Raw genomic sequence first — 17847 nt, 5'->3', positions numbered from 1 at the left:
ACTTAACAGTAACAGCTGGGCCAGATTCTACTTTCCCATCCTAATTGTAAACAGCTGTTGCCCCAAAGCTGAAACCTTTAATTTCAAAAGCAAAGTACACATTAAATTATTTCGATTATTTATCCTACATGTTACACAAGAACCTCTCACAACAGTCCTCATTGAAGTTAAAGTTAGTGTGCTCTACTGACCTCTACTGGATTGTTCAAGTTGGATTTATACTCAATGTTGGTCAATAAATAGTGTACCTAATTCAACAGTGTAACAACGTATTTTTCTATGTAAATGCGTTTGTATGTTTTTATTGCAAACTTTGACTACTCCGGCTACTTTCAATACTTTAGGCAAACTGCAGGGGCCACAGACTACAGTACCCATACTGCCTTTCTTCAAATCCAGGGCGAGGGGAGAGGTGAGCGACCCAAGCAGGGGTGGAGTGGAACCAATGATGTGCATACGTACCAGTTGAGTGGAACAAGCAGCAGTGAAACGTGTGTTTTGATATGTCGGACCCGGCGGCACAGGCCTTGCAACCCCGGCTACATCAAGCTCAGTCTGGTGGGACTGCTGGGTCTAACGCTGCTGCGGTGGGATCTGGATCGGGGAACAGTGACCCAGTCAGACCAGGTCTTAGCCAACAACAGCGGGCGAGTCAGAAAAAAGCCCAAGTCAGAGCTTTTCCACGGGCGAAAAAGCTCGAGAAACTCGGCGTCTTCTCCGCTTGCAAGGTAGCTAGCTAGCTAACGTTAGCTATATGGCTAGGCTAGCTAGCTTGCCAACTTCACCAAAACAGTGACTAGCTAACTAGCCATTTCCCCTACTTGTATAACAGTCTCAACAAACAGAAACAAAACACCATTTGCATTTGGTTTCTAACATGCAATAATATCCTTCATAAATGGTTATGGCGTAGCTAACGTTACTGTCAAGAATATAGTTAGCAACAGCGAGGTTAATCAACTTTGCTAGCTAGAGAGCCAACTAGCATGAATCTGCTTTATGATGCTAGTGTGGGGCTTCTGATTTACTTTACTCTTTTCTTTAGGCTAGTGACACATGCAAGTGCAATGGCTGGAAGAACCCACAACCGCCGACTGCCACCCGAAGTATGGATTTACAGCAACAAGCGGCCAGCCTTAGCGAGTCCTGCCGCAGCTGCGGGCATGCCCTGGGTAGGCTGCCTTATGACTCAACACTCGTTTGAAGATATATATGCTTCATGATCACACTGAACCTAATGTCATCAATACACATCATAGATATAGAATCTGTATGCTATTCCATAATAGCAATAATTATAATATGAATTGCACAATGTAGGTTTTAGTCTCATCTCTTTATTGAGTGAGTAGTAAAGTAGTAAAAATACTTAGCTATCCCCCCTTTAAAGGGTCAATCAGCAGTTGCTACGTCCATTTGTGTACTTATAAATTGAATTATATTTTTTATTTCACCAGGTAGGCTAGTTGAGAACAAGTTCTCATTTACAACTGAGACCTGGCCAAGATAAAGCAAAGCAGTGCGACACAAACAACAACACAGAGTTACACATGGAATAAACAAGCATACAATAGAAAAAGTCTATGTACAGTGTGTGCAAATGAGGTAAGATCAGGGAGGTAAGGCAATAAATAGGCCACAGTGGTGAAATAATTACAATTTAGCAATTAAACACTGGAGTGATAGATGTGCAGAAGATGAATGTGCAAGTGGAGATACTGGGGTGCAAAAAAATAAAAATAGATACTGGGGTGCAAAGGAGCAAACATTTTTGAATAAAAAAAACAAAAACAGTATGGGGATGAGGTAGTTGGATGGGCTATTTACAGATGGGCTATGTACAGGTGCAGTGATCTGTGAGCTGCTCTGACAGCTGGTGCTTAAAGTTAGTGAGGGATATATGAGTCTCCAGCTTCAGTGATTTTTGCAATTCGTTCCAGTCATTGGCAGCAGAGAACTGGAAGGAAAGGCGGCCAGAGGAGGAATTTGCTTTGGGGGTGACCAGTGAGATATACCTGCTGGAGCGCGTGCTACGAGTGGATGCTGCTATGGTGACCAGTGAGCTGAGATAAGACGGGGCTTTACCTAGCAAAGACTTCTAGATGACCTGGAGCCAGTGGGTTTGGTGACGAATATGAAGCGAGGGCCAGCCAACGAGAGCATACATGTCGCAGTGGTGGGTAGTATATGGGGCTTTGGTGACAAAACGGATGGCACTGTGATAGACTGCATCCAATTTATTGAGTAGAGTGTTGGAGGCTATTTTGTAAATGACATGGCTGAAGTCAAGGATCGGCAGGATAGTCAGTTTTACGACGGTATGTTTGGCAGCATGAGTGAAGGATGCTTTGTTTCGAAATAGGAAGCCGATTCTAGATTTAATTTTGGATTGGAGATGCTTAATATGAGTCTGGAAGGAGAGTTCACAGTCTAGCCAGACACCTACGTATTTGTAGTTGTCCACATATTCTAAGTCAGAACCGTTCAGAGTAGTGATGCTGGACGGGCGGGTAGGTGCAGGCAATGATCGGTTGAAGAGCAAGCATTTAGTTTTACTTACATTTAAGAGCAGTTGGAGGCCATGGAAGGAGAGTTGTATGGCATTGAAGCTCGTCTGGAGGTTAGTTAACACAGTGTCCAAAGAAGGACCAGAAGTGTACAGATTGGTGTCGTCTGCGTAGAGGTGGATCAGAGAATCACCAGCAGCAAGAGTGACATCACTGATGTATACAGAGAAAAGAGTCGGCCCAAGATTTGAACCCTGTGGCACCCCCATAGAGACTGCCAGAGGTCCGGACAACAGGCCCTCCGATTTGACACACTAAACTCTGTCTGAGAAGTAGTTGGTGAACCAGGCGAGGCAGTCATTTGAGAAACCAAGGCTGTTGAGTCTGCCGATAAGAATGTGGTGATTGACAAAGTCGAAAGCCTTGGCCAGGTTGATAAATACAGCTGCAGAGTATTGTCTCATATCGATGGCAGTTATGATATCGTTTAGGACCTTGAGCGTGGCTGAGGTGCACCCATGACCAGCTCGGAAGCCAGATTGCATAGCGGAGAAGGTACGGTGGGATTCGAAATGGTCGGTGATCTGTTTGTTAACTTGGCTTTCGAAGACCTTAAATGAATGATATGTACCTATTGATTCTTGAAGACTATAACTTATAAATGCTTAATGAGCTTAGTTAAACAGTAGTACCCCATCAGAACCCAAAATATAAGCTTGTTTTGTATTTTATGTTTATTTATTTAACCTTTATTTAACTAGGCAAGTCAGTTAAGAACAAATTCTTATTTACGGTGATGGCCTACCAAAAGGACTCCAGCTGGGATGGGGATTAAAAATAAAGTACAAAACACACATTACAACAAGAGAGACAACACTACATAAAGAGAGACCTAGACAACAACATAACATGGCAGCAACACATGACAACAACATGGCAGCAGCACAACATGGTAGCAGCACAAAACAGGGTACAAACATTATTGGGCACAGACAACAGCACAAAGGGCAAGAAGGTAGACAATACATCACGCAAAGCAGCCACAACTGTCAGCAAGTATGTCCATGATTGAGTCTTTGAATGAAGAGATTGAGATAAAACTGTCCAGTTTGAGTGTTTTGTTGCAGCTCGTTCCAGTCGCTAGCTGCAGTGAACTGAAAAGACGAGCGACCCAGGGATGTGTGTGCTTTGGGGACCTTTACAGAATGTGACTGGCAGAACGGGTGTTGTATGTGAAGGATGACGGCTGCAGTAGATATCTCAGATAGAAGGGAGTGAGGCTTAAGAGAGTTTTATAAATAAGCATCAACCAGTGGGTCTTGCGACAGGTATACAGAGATGACCAGTTTACAGAGGAGTATAGAGTGCAGTGATGTGTCCTATAAGGAGCATTGGTGGCAAATCTGATGGCCGAATGGTAAAGAACATCTAGCCGCTCGAGAGCACCTTTACCTGCCGATCTATAAATTACATCTTGCTTGGTTAGGATGGTACACCGAATCAGGGTTAGTTTAGCAGCTGGGGTGAAAGAGGAGCGATTACGATAGAGGACTTCTAGAACTTCAGCCTGCAGCTTTGATATGTGCTGAGAGAAGGACAGTGTACCGTCTAGCCTTACTCCCAAGTACTTGTATGAGGTGAAACAATGTAAATGTAAAGAAACACTGTAGAGCCTAAAAACATGGGTAACGCTATAATTTTAATACCACGGATGGTCAGTCCTTGCATCCGTAGCTCTGTCTATGAATTTGAGAATAGTTACATTTCTCCAGCCTCATTCCTCAACTTTTTACCAAAACAGTGGCGGGGGGGTCCTTTGTCATTGTTTCAACTGCTGATTGACGCTTTAAGATGCTGATCTGTTATTGAACCCCTCCTGTGCAGCGGCCCATGTGTCCCACCTGGAGAACGTGTCAGAGGAGGAGATCAACAGGCTGCTGGGCATGGTGGTGGATGTGGAGAACCTCTTTATGTCTGTGCACAAGGAGGAGGACACTGACACCAAGCAGGTCTACTTCTACCTCTTCAAGGTATGAAATCACTTCCCTCCATTCCAACCAGACAGACAAGTGTAGATGGCCATGACCTCTACTTTTTTGGCTTAGCACATCTTGACCCTCTCTCTGTTCGTCTCTATCCCCCCCCCCCCCCAGCTGCTGAGAAAATGCATCTTGCAGATGAGTCAGCCGATAGTGGAGGGATCATTGGGGAGTCCCCCCTTTCAGAAGCCCAACATTGAGCAGGTAGTAACAGTCTCCTTCCTACCTGTTTCTCAAGCTGTTCTTTCCTTCTTCCCCAACAGAAAAATCATTTTTGTACACGTTTGTTTTATTTTGTTCCTCAGGGAGTGTTGAACTTCGTTCAGTACAAATTCAGCCACCTGGCACCCAGAGAGAGGCAGACGATGTTTGAGCTCTCCAAGATGTTTCTCCTGTGTCTGAACTACTGGAAGCTGGAGACTCCCACGCAGTTCCGCCAGCGGTCCCAGAAGGATGATGGCACAGCCTACAAAGTGGACTACACCAGGTGTGTGTGTGAGCCATGTGTTGTGGAATTATTTTTTTTTTTTAAATTGCAGCGTATTGCATCTTGCTTTTTTGATATTGTTGTATTGCATCTTGTTAATTTTCTGTTCATGTAAAAGTCTCACTGCATTCTGCTCTTTTTGTTCCCGTCAAGAGTGACTCACAACTACTGTAATGTAATCTCTCTTGTTTCCCAGGTGGCTATGCTACTGCCATGTCCCCCAGAGTAACGACAGCCTGCCGCGCTACGAGACCACGCAGGTGTTTGGCCGCAGTCTGCTCAAGTCAATCTTCACCGTGACGCGCCGCCAGCTCCTGGAGAAGTTCCGAGTGGAGAAGGACAAGCTCCTACCAGAGAAACGCACACTCATCCTCACACACTTTCCCAAGTACGTGGTGTGCAACCAACCTGTAATAATCCGCTCGGGAATCAAAGTTGATACTTATTGTGGTTTCGCCCTCGAGTTACAATCGAACCAAGATTCTGGAGTGAGTGAGATGGACACTGTGTATCTGTGGCTTGTAACAAAGGGTTTGTGTCCCAGGTTTCTGTCTATGCTAGAGGAGGAGATCTATGGGGATAACTCTCCCATCTGGGAGGCTGACTTCACCATGCCTGCCTCAGAGGGGGGCCAGCTGGGTCACCAGTTAGGTGAGGGGCACCTAAGTTCCAACTAAATAAGTGGTTCTCATAAGATCCATGAAGGCACTTATAGGTTGTACAACATGTAATGTATGATTTCCTGCTCTCCATTTTCAATAATTCTGTCTGGTTTTGGTCATTGTCCTGTGTTTCTGATCCTGGCAGTGATCAGCCCTGCTGCAGTGTCGGGTTCGCCCTCCTTCTCTAAGGGCATGAACAGTGGCTCTTCGCTAGGCAGTCTGGGGCTGGACTCTGGCGTGGCCGAGCCCATGACAGGTCAGTAACTCTGGCGACCCCGCCCAGCTAACTTTTGCTTTGTACCGGGTGTGAAGTAATAGCTGACGTTGGGAGCTTTTATTTCCCATGCCTCTGTGGGATGGCCTCGCACATAAACAGCATCTAAGTTAATGGTGGTTATAGTCATGTTTTGTACCGTCTCTCCTCAGGAGAGAAGAGGAAGCTTCCAGAAGTTCTGACCCTGGAGGACGCTAAGAGGATCAGAGTAATGGGAGACATCCCGATGGAGTTGGTCAACGAGGTGATGATGACCATCACTGACCCGGCTGCCATGTTGGGCCCAGAGGTGAGCGCTTCCCAAGACTGAGACGCATCATTTAAAGTCCATTCGCCAGTGCAACTTGGAAATTTATGTTGACTGCGGATATGTTTTATCTAGTCGAAACATCTAAGTATGGAAACTGGATGTTTGTTAGAATGAATATAATAATTGACGGTGTTGATCATCACTGTCACTCTCTGCTAGACGAGTCTGCTGTCTGCCAATGCTGCTCGTGATGAGACAGCCAGGTTAGAGGAGAGGCGGGGCATCATAGAGTTCCATGTCATAGGGAACTCTCTTTCCCAGAAGTCCAACAAGAAGATTCTGATGTGGCTGGTGGGCTTGCAGAACGTCTTCTCCCACCAGCTGCCTCGCATGCCCAAAGAGTACATCACACGCCTAGTGTTTGACCCGTACGTAGATATTTGAACTGTTTCTCTCACCTGTACCCCATCTTCAGTGAAGCCTCTTGAAATTAACTTTTTGTGACCCTTTCTCCCCACTCTCTTGGACCGTTCTCTGTCCAGGAAGCACAAGACGCTGGCCCTAATCAAAGATGGCCGTGTCATCGGGGGGATCTGTTTCAGGATGTTCCCCACCCAGGGCTTCACTGAGATTGTCTTCTGTGCCGTCACATCCAACGAGCAAGTCAAGGTATGGACGCACCTCTCCTTTACATACAACAGCGAAAACACTGAAATCATTTATCTGGGTAAGTTGGACTTAATGGCTTGGTATTGTACTTACGGTATCTGTCAGGGTTTGAATGTATGTTGGACTAAGAGCCCAACATTTTCCCCTGATTGTTTGCCATTGTGGTTTCAGGGCTACGGTACTCACCTGATGAACCACCTAAAGGAGTACCACATCAAGCACAGCATCCTGTACTTCCTCACCTACGCTGATGAGTACGCCATTGGCTACTTCAAGAAGCAGGTATGGTATAGGATGATAGCATGCACCTCCCTCTCTTCCTCACCTCTCCTTTGATCTCTCTCCTCTGGCTCATTTTGCCGTTGCAGGGTTTTTCCAAAGACATCAAAGTGACTAAGAGTCGTTACCTTGGTTACATCAAGGACTACGAGGGGGCTACCCTCATGGAGTGTGAGCTAAATCCCAGAATCCCCTACACAGAGCTCTCTCATATCATCAAGAGGCAGAAAGAGGTGAGAGGACTGTCTGTAGGAAGTCCTCACATTGAGGGGCACACAGGTTGAGGGGAATGTCAGTGGACGGTTATGCATCTCTGGACCTTTCTCCATCTGTTGATGAAAGGACAGTGTTAATGTCCATGTTGGTGTGTTTTGGTCAACATGTCCCTGTGTTTCCATGACTGGTCAGATCATTAAGAAGCTGATTGAGAGGAAGCAGAGCCAGATCAGGAAGGTATACCCTGGACTCACCTGCTTCAAAGAGGGGGTACGGCAGATCCCCGTGGAGAGCATCCCTGGCATCAGTAAGTGGGTGTGGGTCCTTTTAATACCTTGTTCAGGGTATAGACTAGTAATGTCTTGTCATGTTTTAATTCTTTTTTTCTCCCTAGGGGAGTCAGGCTGGAAGCCCAGTGCAAAGGAGAAAGTGTAAGCTGAATGTTTGGTCTATCAGGAAATAAAGAAATGATGTGCAGTATTGTCATAAAACAACTGGCAGCCTTTACAATCACACTCATCTGTCATTGAATTCATATATTATTACCTATCCTGTCTTGTAGGAAGGAGTTGAAAGACCCTGACGTGTTGTACAACATGCTGAAGAATCTTCTGGCCCAGGTCAAGGTAAAACACTGACACGCACCGATACAACCCAGTGTTCAACCTTAGGAGTGGTCAGACAGAGTCTGCGTCCCAAATGGCAACCTATTCCCTATATAATCCCTGATCAAAGGCCTCCCGAGTGGCGCAGCGGTCTGTGTCACTACAGATCCTGGTTCGATTCCAAGCTGTGTCGCAGCCGGCCGCGAACCGGGAGACCCATGAGGCGGCGCACAATTGGCCCAGCGTCGTCCGGGGTTAGGGGAGGGGTTGGCCGGCCCGGGATGTCCTTGTCCCATCGCGCTCTAGCAAGTCGTATGGCGGGCCGGGCGCAGTGCACGCCGACACGGTCGCCAGGTGTATGGTGTTTCCTCTGACAAATTGGGGAGTAAAAGGGGGTAAAAAAAAATAACAACGTCCCTGATCGAAAGTAGTACACTCAGTAGGGAATAGGGGACCATTTGGGATTCAGACTGAAAGTCATAACAACTGTGTGGTTGTGTTCCTCTCCCAGACTCACCCTGATGCCTGGCCCTTCATGGAGCCTGTGAAAAAGACTGAGGCTCCAGACTACTACGAGATCATACGCTTCCCCATTGGTGAGTATATCATCCGCTCATTCCCTGGCCTGTTTATATGTCCCAGCCATGACAATTATCTACCTCTTCGAACTCATTTTGATATTAAAATAGAAAAAAGCATTCCATGTTTCCCCAACTGGATGCGCTTTTAATTGTAAGTCCGTCTGGATATGTCCGTAAACCCCGCTGAAGGAATATTTCACATATAACCTACGTGTCCCCCTCTCCTCTCTCCCTCCTTCCTGTAGATCTGAAGACCATGACGGAGAGGCTGAAGAACAGATACTACGTGACCAAGAAGCTGTTCATAGCAGACCTGCAGCGCGTCATTACCAACTGTCGTGAATACAACCCCCCGGACAGCGAGTACTGCAAGTGTGCCAACACACTGGAGAAGTTCTTCTACTTTAAGCTGAAGGAAGGGGGCTTGATCGAGAAGTGAAGCTAGGGTCACAGGTCACCATGCACAACGGCCCCACTGCGGAACAGCAGGAAGGAGCGCTCGTGGACACTCACTCACGCACACCACACACACTTGTGATGACATAGTCAGGGGGGGGTCATTGCTAGCCATATTCCAACCTTTTTTCCCCTCGTCTTTTCTTTTAGGAAGCCTTTATTAATGGCAGTGTGTGTTTATGCATGTTTATATTACTGGTGGTTGAAGGGAACTGTGGAGTATAATTGGAATGGCTCTATGGGCGAGTTAAGTTTGTTAATGTGTCGAAATGACTCTATGGAGTATAATTGGAATGGCTCTATGGGCGAGTTAAGTTTGTTAATGTGTCGAAATGACTCTCCATCAATCTCTCACTCTCTGTTTGTTTGTCTCACTACCCTCTGTAGTATAGAATCTCTCTGCGTGTTGCTGTCTCATTCTGGTTTCATTCTTTCCAAGTGACTCATAGAAGGAGCTGTAACGTATTCCTGTACCAAAACGACTGGTCCCACAGCAGATCATGTCAAACTTTCCACATAGGTTACGTTCAAATTATAGGATTGCATTTTCACAGAATAGTTTCTCAATCGGATAAAAGAATGACACTCACAGCTCCTCCAAATGGGAGTTGTATTTTTGGTACTGACGTGGAAACGTGAGTAGGGGGGGAGGGGAGGGGGGGGGGGCCTACGCCGTTGTTGCCTTCCTGTACTGACATACACTTGAAAAGAGGCCAGTAGACTTGGAGGGTAGAAATACAATGTGCCCTTGAGTTAGAAGCCGAGACATGTTCAGACTCACGTTGTCAAAGTCCGGTTGCAGTCACAGATAATGTCCGCGTTCCAGGCTGACTACATCGCAGACGCCTGCCAGACCTCACGAGGCCAGGATAGGTATTTAACAATAATTGAACCACATCATGTAACAGGACACGCTAATACAATGCAACAACTGAAATGTAGTCAGCCTGAAGCGTGACCATAGATATCCCTGTCTGACATCGCATTATGTTGGATTTGCCATCATGTGATTGGTCAGTAGCAAAACGTCCAACTTTCCAATACGTTTCATCTTCATGGTTGCCCTCGAATAATTTCCCGACAACTACTGTATGTTGAACTTTGAATTGATTTATTATTTCACCTGAACAGTATAATGAAAACCTACCGCCACATTTGAAGATACTTAGGCCTAATGTTAGAGTAGTCGTCAATACTGTTTTCCCATTCTCTTCTGGGCCAGTATGGCCATGTCACTGATCTCAAACATGGTTGTTTTTCTTGGGGAAATATCAGAGATGGCGTAGTAGTGTGTCATTGTTGTTTTAATGGTGTTGTCTGATCTGAGGGTAGTCTCTGGAATCCCAGACCAAGGGCAACAGCAGGAGCATTGTTAACGTGGGGGCCAACCCGGCTGCCTAGGGAGACTACTCTGAGGGTTACTGGCTACCCTTTTGTTTAGGTTTCTGTTCGTCCTAGAAATAACCTGTTTCTGATGGAAGCACAGGATCCAACCACAGTGGTAAACATGACCGTTCGGTTTGTCAGTATTTCTCTGAAAGGCCATAGAGCCCTGTCAATACAGTATGTAGGTGTTGCACACCACTTACCCCCCCCCCTTTGCTGGTTCTGTCTCTTCTATGGTGGATATGCATTGTGTTAATATGATAATGGCTGACAAACACACAAAAAACAAGTGTCCGGTTTGGTGTTCACTCCATTTTCACAAGCAGTATTGCATGGTGGAGAACTATAATCTGCATCCATTTCTGCTCTGTTTTTACTGAGATGCCCACGGCTATTCACACAAACCCACTTCTTGGTCATGGTCGGTGTCTCATTGTCTGCCTCTTGAGATGCCTTTGGTTCTCTGCTATTTTGTCAAACGTTTTGGGGGAAATGACTGGTCTGTGCTGGGTGGCTGAGTATTCCACTGAACTGTTGTGTGTGTGTTTGTACTTGAATCAGGACTAGCTTTGAGCAACTAAAGTGATGTCAATGTTTCGTTATTCAGGGTTGTCAGTTATGTGTCTCTCAATCTACCTATGTATGCTGCATTAAGATTCAGAAAATACTGTGTGAGTGCAATGTTAAAATATTAAGAATGCTACAGTTTCTTTTAGTTATATGGTTTGAAGAGCTCTTTACTGTAATACCGTTCATGAAAATAAAGTTTTTATAGTAAAATATTTCTGCGTATTATTATCTTATAAGATGGCAACTAGTTACAGTATACACGTTTTTTTATGTTCCAGTAACCATGCAGTGTTGTTTAGTAGGTGTGACCATAAGGTTTATTCAGGTTGTTTAAATGCCATTCAGACATGCTGTGCTTGTGTTTCTCATGGTGTCTTGCAGTTTCGTTTTCCTGATGTCACAGCTGGTAAGAATGGGGCCCATTAAGGGCTCTGAGTGCTTTGTCGGGCTGACAGAAATCTGCAACAGATTTCTCCTGGACTGCAGATAGTTACAGACATACCAGTCCCTCTCAGTACAATACCACTAGATTAACACATCTGCAGTTTTGTAGATTTCATAACTGATACGGCTCCTTACGTGTATTGATATCCCTGCAACTCTTCTAATCTTCCTATAATTCACATCCTTGTGTCACTTCTTTTACTTAGACATACTTTGTTGGCCCTCAAGAACTCCCTTGAATGGGACCCCCTCTTCACATGAGACAGAAGTGCTTTTGGTTTCGTTTTCTATTTGGGTGTCAGTGGGGTGGATCTTTATCAGGGAAAACCCCTCTGTACTCAGAACCTAGCCACAAAGGACCATGGACATTGTCTGCTGCTGATCCAAAACATAGAGCTGCTTCAGAAACACTTGGTGAGCTGAATTTGAAAATGGCTTGACTTCATCTATAGCTGACTGCCACAAATGGTAGTAGTAGTACATTGTAGTACTGTAGGGACATTTGCAGTGTGTATTGCATTTCAGTTTAAAAATAGCCTTGTGGTGCACTGCCTTTAGTCTGAGTGTTTTTATTTCTAGGGACAAGTAGTTGTGTGTGTGGACCAATAGACCGGTAGGATGGCAGACTTTGGGCTGTATGAGTACCAGGAGGAGGTGGTTCAGAGGGCTCTCCGGGGAGAGAACGTCATCATCTGGCTGCCCACCGGAGGAGGAAAGACACGGGCTGCTGTGTATGTGGCCAAAAAACATCTGGAGAATAACCCTGGAGCTAAGGTGGCTGTGCTGGTCAACAAGGTAGGTAGGGAGGAGTTACTAGAGCTGTGGGCCTATTTAGCAGATAACTTAGCATTAACTGGCCAGGTAACTGACCCATCTGTGTAATTGTATCTAGGTAGTCTGACCTTTTTAGTATTGGTGTGTTGTTAATTCTATACAAAACCAGAAAATAAAGGTTCCGGTATTCCCGGGGAAACCATAGCTAACTGTTGTTGACGTTACATTTTCCAGGTTCATTTGGTTGACCAACACTACAACAAAGAATTCAAACCCTACCTGGGTCAGGACTATAGCCTGGTGTCTATCAGTGGGGACTGTGACCAGAAGGACTTCTTTGGCTGCGAGGTCAAGAACTCTGACCTGGTCATCTGTACAGCACAAATACTGGAGAATGCCCTGACCAACCAGGAGGAGGGAAAACATGTTGAGCTCTCACGTGAGTGGCTACTCTGCTGCTTTCCACATATTGAATCATGGTATTGCTGTGAGGTGTGTGTAGCACACACTACTTGTCACTGATTATTTAGAAGTGAGGTTGTTGCAAGATGGCTCCCAGGCTTTGTTCCACTGTGCACCAGTAGCCCTTGGTATCAATCCCAATTGACAGACACGTCATGATAAAGAGTATCTATACCTGACACGGTAAAGCCCTGGAACCTAAGCTAACACACCTTAAAGACTGGTCCATATCTTAGGTTTAAACCATATGTTGAAATATTATACAGTAAAACCATTGGATTCCATTGAGTTCACAATACCATTGTGTTCCTTTCTCCCAACCATAGAGTTCACTCTGCTGATCATTGATGAGTGCCACCACACTCATAAGGAGGGTGTCTACAATAAGATCATGGGGCGCTACGTGGCACAGAAGCTGAAGGGGGAGAGGCGGCTGCCGCAGATCCTGGGCCTCACTGCCTCTCCTGGGACAGGGGGAGCCAAGAGCATCAAAGGAGCTGTGGAGCATGTACTGCAGGTCAGTTTCTCTCTCTCCGGTGGTCTTTACATGCTATTTATTCAGCCCAAACTTTCATCCTGAGTTAAAAAAAACGAATGTCCCTCATCTAACCCTTTACACTTAGCTCATTTAGTTATTTATGGCCTTCAGATTTGTGCCAACCTGGACTCAGTGATCGTGTCGTCCAAAGTGTACGCCCCTGAGCTGAAGAAAAAGGTCCCCAGACCCAGGAAAAGGTTTGACATCGTTGACAGAAGACCTCAGGTGAGTTCAATTCTGTTCTGTAAACATAGAGCCTTTGAACTAGAGAGCTGTATTGGTTTGAATTCAACAAACTCCTGTTGTTTTGTCTCAGGACCCATTTGGGGATCACCTGAAGTTCATGATGCAGTTTATCCATGACTTCATGGCCTTAGGGCCTGACTTTCCTGTCAGGGAGTTTGGCACGCAGGAGTACGAGGCAGACGTGGTGATTCTGGAGAAGAAGGGTAAAATCATCCTCTTAATATGAATCAATACCACGTTATAGAACCTAAGCATAGGAACTATTTTCATGCACCAAATCACACAAGGAACCTTCCGCAGTCAATGCCATAGTTTTGAATACCGTATTAAAACCTATTTTGGATGTGTGTTTCCTGGTGTAGGTGTAACAGACAGGAACAGACTGCTGGCCCAGTGTGCTCTCCACCTGCGTCAGTACAACGACGCCCTGCTCATCAACGACACTGTGCGCATGGTGGATGCCTTTAGGGTCCTTGAGTCCTACTATAGTACCAAGAGCTCCACCGCCACGGATGGAACCGACTTCTTCCTGCTTGGGCTCTACCAGGGTGAGAACCTGCAATTCCCTTGGAACAATCTCTCTGACTTTCTCACATACTGTATGCGTGTGATTCTCTGGAATTTAAAGGGTATAGGAAGTTCAACTTCTGAACATTGATAGTCAGTGTTCTGTTCCTCAACAGAGAACGAGGCGGAGCTGGAGAAACTGGCAGGCGATACCCGGTTTGAAAACCCTAAGATGGGGAAGCTTCAGAACACCCTGCTGGAGCAGTTTGACCAGGGTGAACACTCCAGAGGCATCCTGTTCTCCAAGACCCGTAAAAGCACCCACTGCTTGTATGACTGGGTGTCCAACAACCCAGCACTGCAGCGTGCTGGTATCAGGGCAGCCATTCTGACTGGCGCTGGCAATGGCATCAATTACATGACCCAGGTGACTTGACATTAAACACAGTCAGAACTTTTGGAGGTATAACAAGGTGGGTTGGAAAGTGCCAAGACCTGTGTTATACCAACAACTGACCTCTGTTTGTGTGTTTCTGTGGGTGCGCTTATAGAATGAGCAGAAGGACACAATCCGCAACTTCCGCCTGGGCTCCCTCAACCTCCTGATCTCCACCAGCGTAGCCGAGGAGGGCCTGGACATCCCAGAATGCAACCTGGTGGTGCGCTATGGGCTGCTGACCAATGAGATCGCACAACAGCAGGCCAGTGGCCGGGCTCGGGCGAGTGACAGCGTTTACTCTGTGGTGGCCCAGGCGGGGGGGCGGGAGGTGCGTCGGGAACTCCTCAATGAATGTCTGGAGGACTTGACTGGCAGGGCCATCGGTGAAGTGCAGAGGATGGAGCCCAGGGAGTTCCAAATGAAGGTAAGGCGATTCCTCGTGGTGGTGAGGCTGGTATCTTTCTCTATGTTCTACACCTGCATGTCTCTAATCTCTTTGGAAAAAAGGACAGACCTATACTCACTCACTTTCCTTTTTTCCGGTATATGCCTTTTGAACCCGGCACCCAAATGATTTTTGTTACTGTAAACTTTTGAGTTGTGCACGCCCGTTCCTCATGATCTAATCTTGTTTTCACTTGATTTCTTCTCTCTCTGCCTCCTCTATTAGATCACTGATCTCCAGACAGAAGCCTTGTTGACCAGGCAGTTGGCAGAACAGTTGAAGATCAAGAAGAGGAGTCGTTTCAGTGCTGCTACGGTTCAGCTCTCGTGTCGAGGCTGTTTTGTACCCGTGGCCTTCGGCAATGACATTAAAGTCATTGAAAACGCACACCATGTCAACATCAACCAGGACTTTGAGTAAGTTGTGTTTCTCTAATGTCTGTCCTGATACTGTCACAAGACTTATTAGTCCACATTGTAAGGCTAAAAGAGCACATGTTTGAAGTGGTTTTCCATCAGTGTGTGTGAGGAGTTAACCTGTGCATGTGTGTTTGTTTTCAGGAGGTACTATAAGACCAGTGGGCAGACCCCGCTGAAGACTTTTGAGGACTGGGAGCCAGGCCGTGTGATCAGCTGTGCTGCCTGTGGCAAGGTGAGGTTGACTTTTAATCTCTAGCTTTTTATTTTAGGCCGAGACTGCGGATCCGTAGGCATATATTTTGCCTAGTGGCGTGCGCTGTTGAGGTTGTGGCCACATGAGAGAAAAATGCAGCCATTCGCACAATCATCCTAAAACCTGAGGTGGTGTTTTTTGTCTTACAGTAACGTTATGCTATTACACTGAGTGTACAAAACATTATGAACACCTGCTCTTTCCATGACATCGACTGACCAGCTGAAAGTTGAAATTCAGCTGAAAGTTACGATCCCTTATTGATGTCACTCATTAAATCCACTTCAATCAATGTAGACGAAAGGGAGGAGACATGTTAAAGAAGGATTTTTAAGCCTTGAGTGTGTGCCATTCAGAGGTGAATGGGAAAAACAAAAGATTTAAGTGCTTTTGAACGGGGTATGGTACTAGGTGCCAGGCGCACCGGTTTGTGTGTGTAAAGAACTGCAACGCTGCTGGGTTTTTCACACAACAGTTTCTTGTGTGTATCAAGAATGGTCCACCACCCAAAGGACATCCAGCCAACTTCACATAACTGTGGGAAGCATTGGAGTCAACATGGGCCAGCATCCCTGTGGAACCCTTTCGACACCTTGTAGAGTCCATGGCCCGACGAATTGAGGCTGTTCTGAGGGCAAAAGGGGGTGCAACTCAATATTAGGAAGGTGTTCCTAATGTTTTGTACACTGTGTATATTCAGTTCTGTTATGCACAACACTATCATAATGTGATCTTGCAGACATTGATTCAGCTTTGATCTCCCTTTATGAAACGAGCACCATTCGCCAGAGTAGCCTGTTCTATACGATTAGAACAGAGACTGTACGTAAGTACAGAATCTTGCACATGCGCAGAAACCTCGGAACCTTTAGCCCCCGGGAAGAAAGGTCCAGGAAAAGTTGGATCAGCAGCCATTCCGTTTATCTTATGGCACTAGGATTATTCTGTTGTCTTTTAATATGCTTATATATGGAAATCTACATCAGTATATTTGTTTATGTATTTATATCTGAACAGCAATGGGGAAGGGAAATGGTATACAAGGAGATTGCCCTGCTGCCCATTCTGGCCATCGAGAACTTTGCCATGGAGACTCCGGAGGGAAGAAAATTAGCCAGCAAGTGGAAGAACATTGAGTTTACAGTGGAGGAGTTTAACTTCAGCACGTACTGTCATAACAAATTCCCTAACATGTTCGATTGATACGCTATTACACTGGAAGAAGGACTAGAACTGGGGTTTTCATGGTGTTTCTACCTCGTACTGTTTTCACCTTTCCACTAATCTTTTCTTCCTTTCTCTCTCTGTCTGTCAGTCTGTGTTGCTTAGTCTAGACTACCATTGTGCTACTTATGCATGATCCTGAATTGTGTCATAGTCCTATTTTTTTATTTTATTTCACCTTTATTTAACCAGGTAGGCTAGTTGAGAACAAGTTCTCATTTACAACAGTGACCTGGCCAAGATAAAGCAAAGCAGTGCGACACAAACAACAACACAGAGTTACACATGGAATAAACAAACGGATGGCACTGTGATAGACTATATCCAATTTGCTGAGGAGAGTGTTGGAGTCTATTTTGTAAATGACATCGCCGAAGTCAAGGATCGGTAGGATAGTCAGTTTTACGAGGGTATGTTTGGCAGCATGAGTGAAGGTTTTGTTGCGAAATAGGAAGCCGATTCTAGATTTAATTTAGGATTGGAGATGCTTAATGTGAGTCTGGAAGGAGAGTTTACAGTCTAATCAGACACCTAGGTATTTGTAGTTGTCCACATATTCTAAGTCCGAACCGTCCAGAGTAGTGATGCTGGACGGATGGGCAGCAATCGGTTGAAGAGCATGCATTTAGTTTTACAGGGGGAGAGATGCAGTGCCTTGGGTATGGTTGTCTCTGTTAAATCTTAAAACATGTCTTGCCAGGCCTCCACACGCTGCAGCGTGCTAAAGCATGTTACACAATGGTCAGGGTTAGAATTAGCACGTCAGCTTTGTTTATGCCCAAGGTCCTCTCTCCCCTCTTTCCCTCCCTCTCTCTCTCCTGGATTTATTCTGCTCCAACGCAGCCAAGCACGCAAAAACATATGAACTTAGCACCCCTGTTCTAACATGAACTCAAATGATCTGTTTTTCTATTTTTAGCAAAGTAGTATCAGCATGGTCCATATTTTGTCATGAATGTTATTTACTGTGAATCTGAACTGTCTTTGTTTTAGATTGAACCTGAAACGTATGCCCCTTGCCTGATACTCTTTGATACTTGATTCTACTTGATCATGTATGCAAAATATTCAAATTGGGATTTCAATATATTCCACAGGTGTACTATTTTAATGTG

The 17847-nt window shown here is 45.5% G+C and overlaps 2 protein-coding genes across 2 annotated transcripts; both read left to right on the top strand.

Moving 5' to 3' along the window:
• Nucleotides 1-433: 433 nt before the first annotated feature.
• LOC115197932 (histone acetyltransferase KAT2A) lies at nt 434-11193 on the top strand. Its single transcript, XM_029759610.1, has 18 exons — nt 434-728; nt 1046-1172; nt 4392-4537; nt 4661-4750; nt 4852-5033; nt 5230-5421; nt 5578-5684; nt 5841-5951; nt 6122-6258; nt 6439-6647; nt 6762-6888; nt 7060-7170; nt 7257-7400; nt 7576-7690; nt 7778-7814; nt 7946-8009; nt 8500-8584; nt 8815-11193. The coding sequence occupies exons 1-18, from the start codon at nt 504-506 to the stop codon at nt 9006-9008; spliced, it is 2403 nt and encodes an 800-aa protein (XP_029615470.1). The 5' UTR covers nt 434-503; the 3' UTR covers nt 9009-11193.
• Nucleotides 11194-11730: 537 nt separating this feature from the next.
• On the top strand, nt 11731-16983 carry LOC115197943 (probable ATP-dependent RNA helicase DHX58). The gene is made up of 12 exons (XM_029759615.1): nt 11731-11839; nt 12005-12220; nt 12434-12638; nt 12988-13178; nt 13311-13424; nt 13516-13648; nt 13808-13993; nt 14129-14379; nt 14504-14815; nt 15062-15252; nt 15397-15487; nt 16526-16983. Exons 2-12 carry the CDS (start codon nt 12044-12046, stop codon nt 16709-16711), a joined length of 2037 nt encoding a protein of 678 aa, XP_029615475.1. The 5' UTR covers nt 11731-11839; nt 12005-12043; the 3' UTR covers nt 16712-16983.
• The last annotated feature ends 864 nt before the right edge of the window (nt 16984-17847 follow it).

The sequence above is a fragment of the Salmo trutta genome, chromosome 1 (genome assembly GCF_901001165.1).
Source record: "Salmo trutta chromosome 1, fSalTru1.1, whole genome shotgun sequence".
Lineage (NCBI taxonomy): Eukaryota > Metazoa > Chordata > Actinopteri > Salmoniformes > Salmonidae > Salmo > Salmo trutta.
The sequence above is the reverse complement of the archived record's forward strand: the minus strand, read 5'-3'. Positions and strand labels throughout refer to the sequence as shown.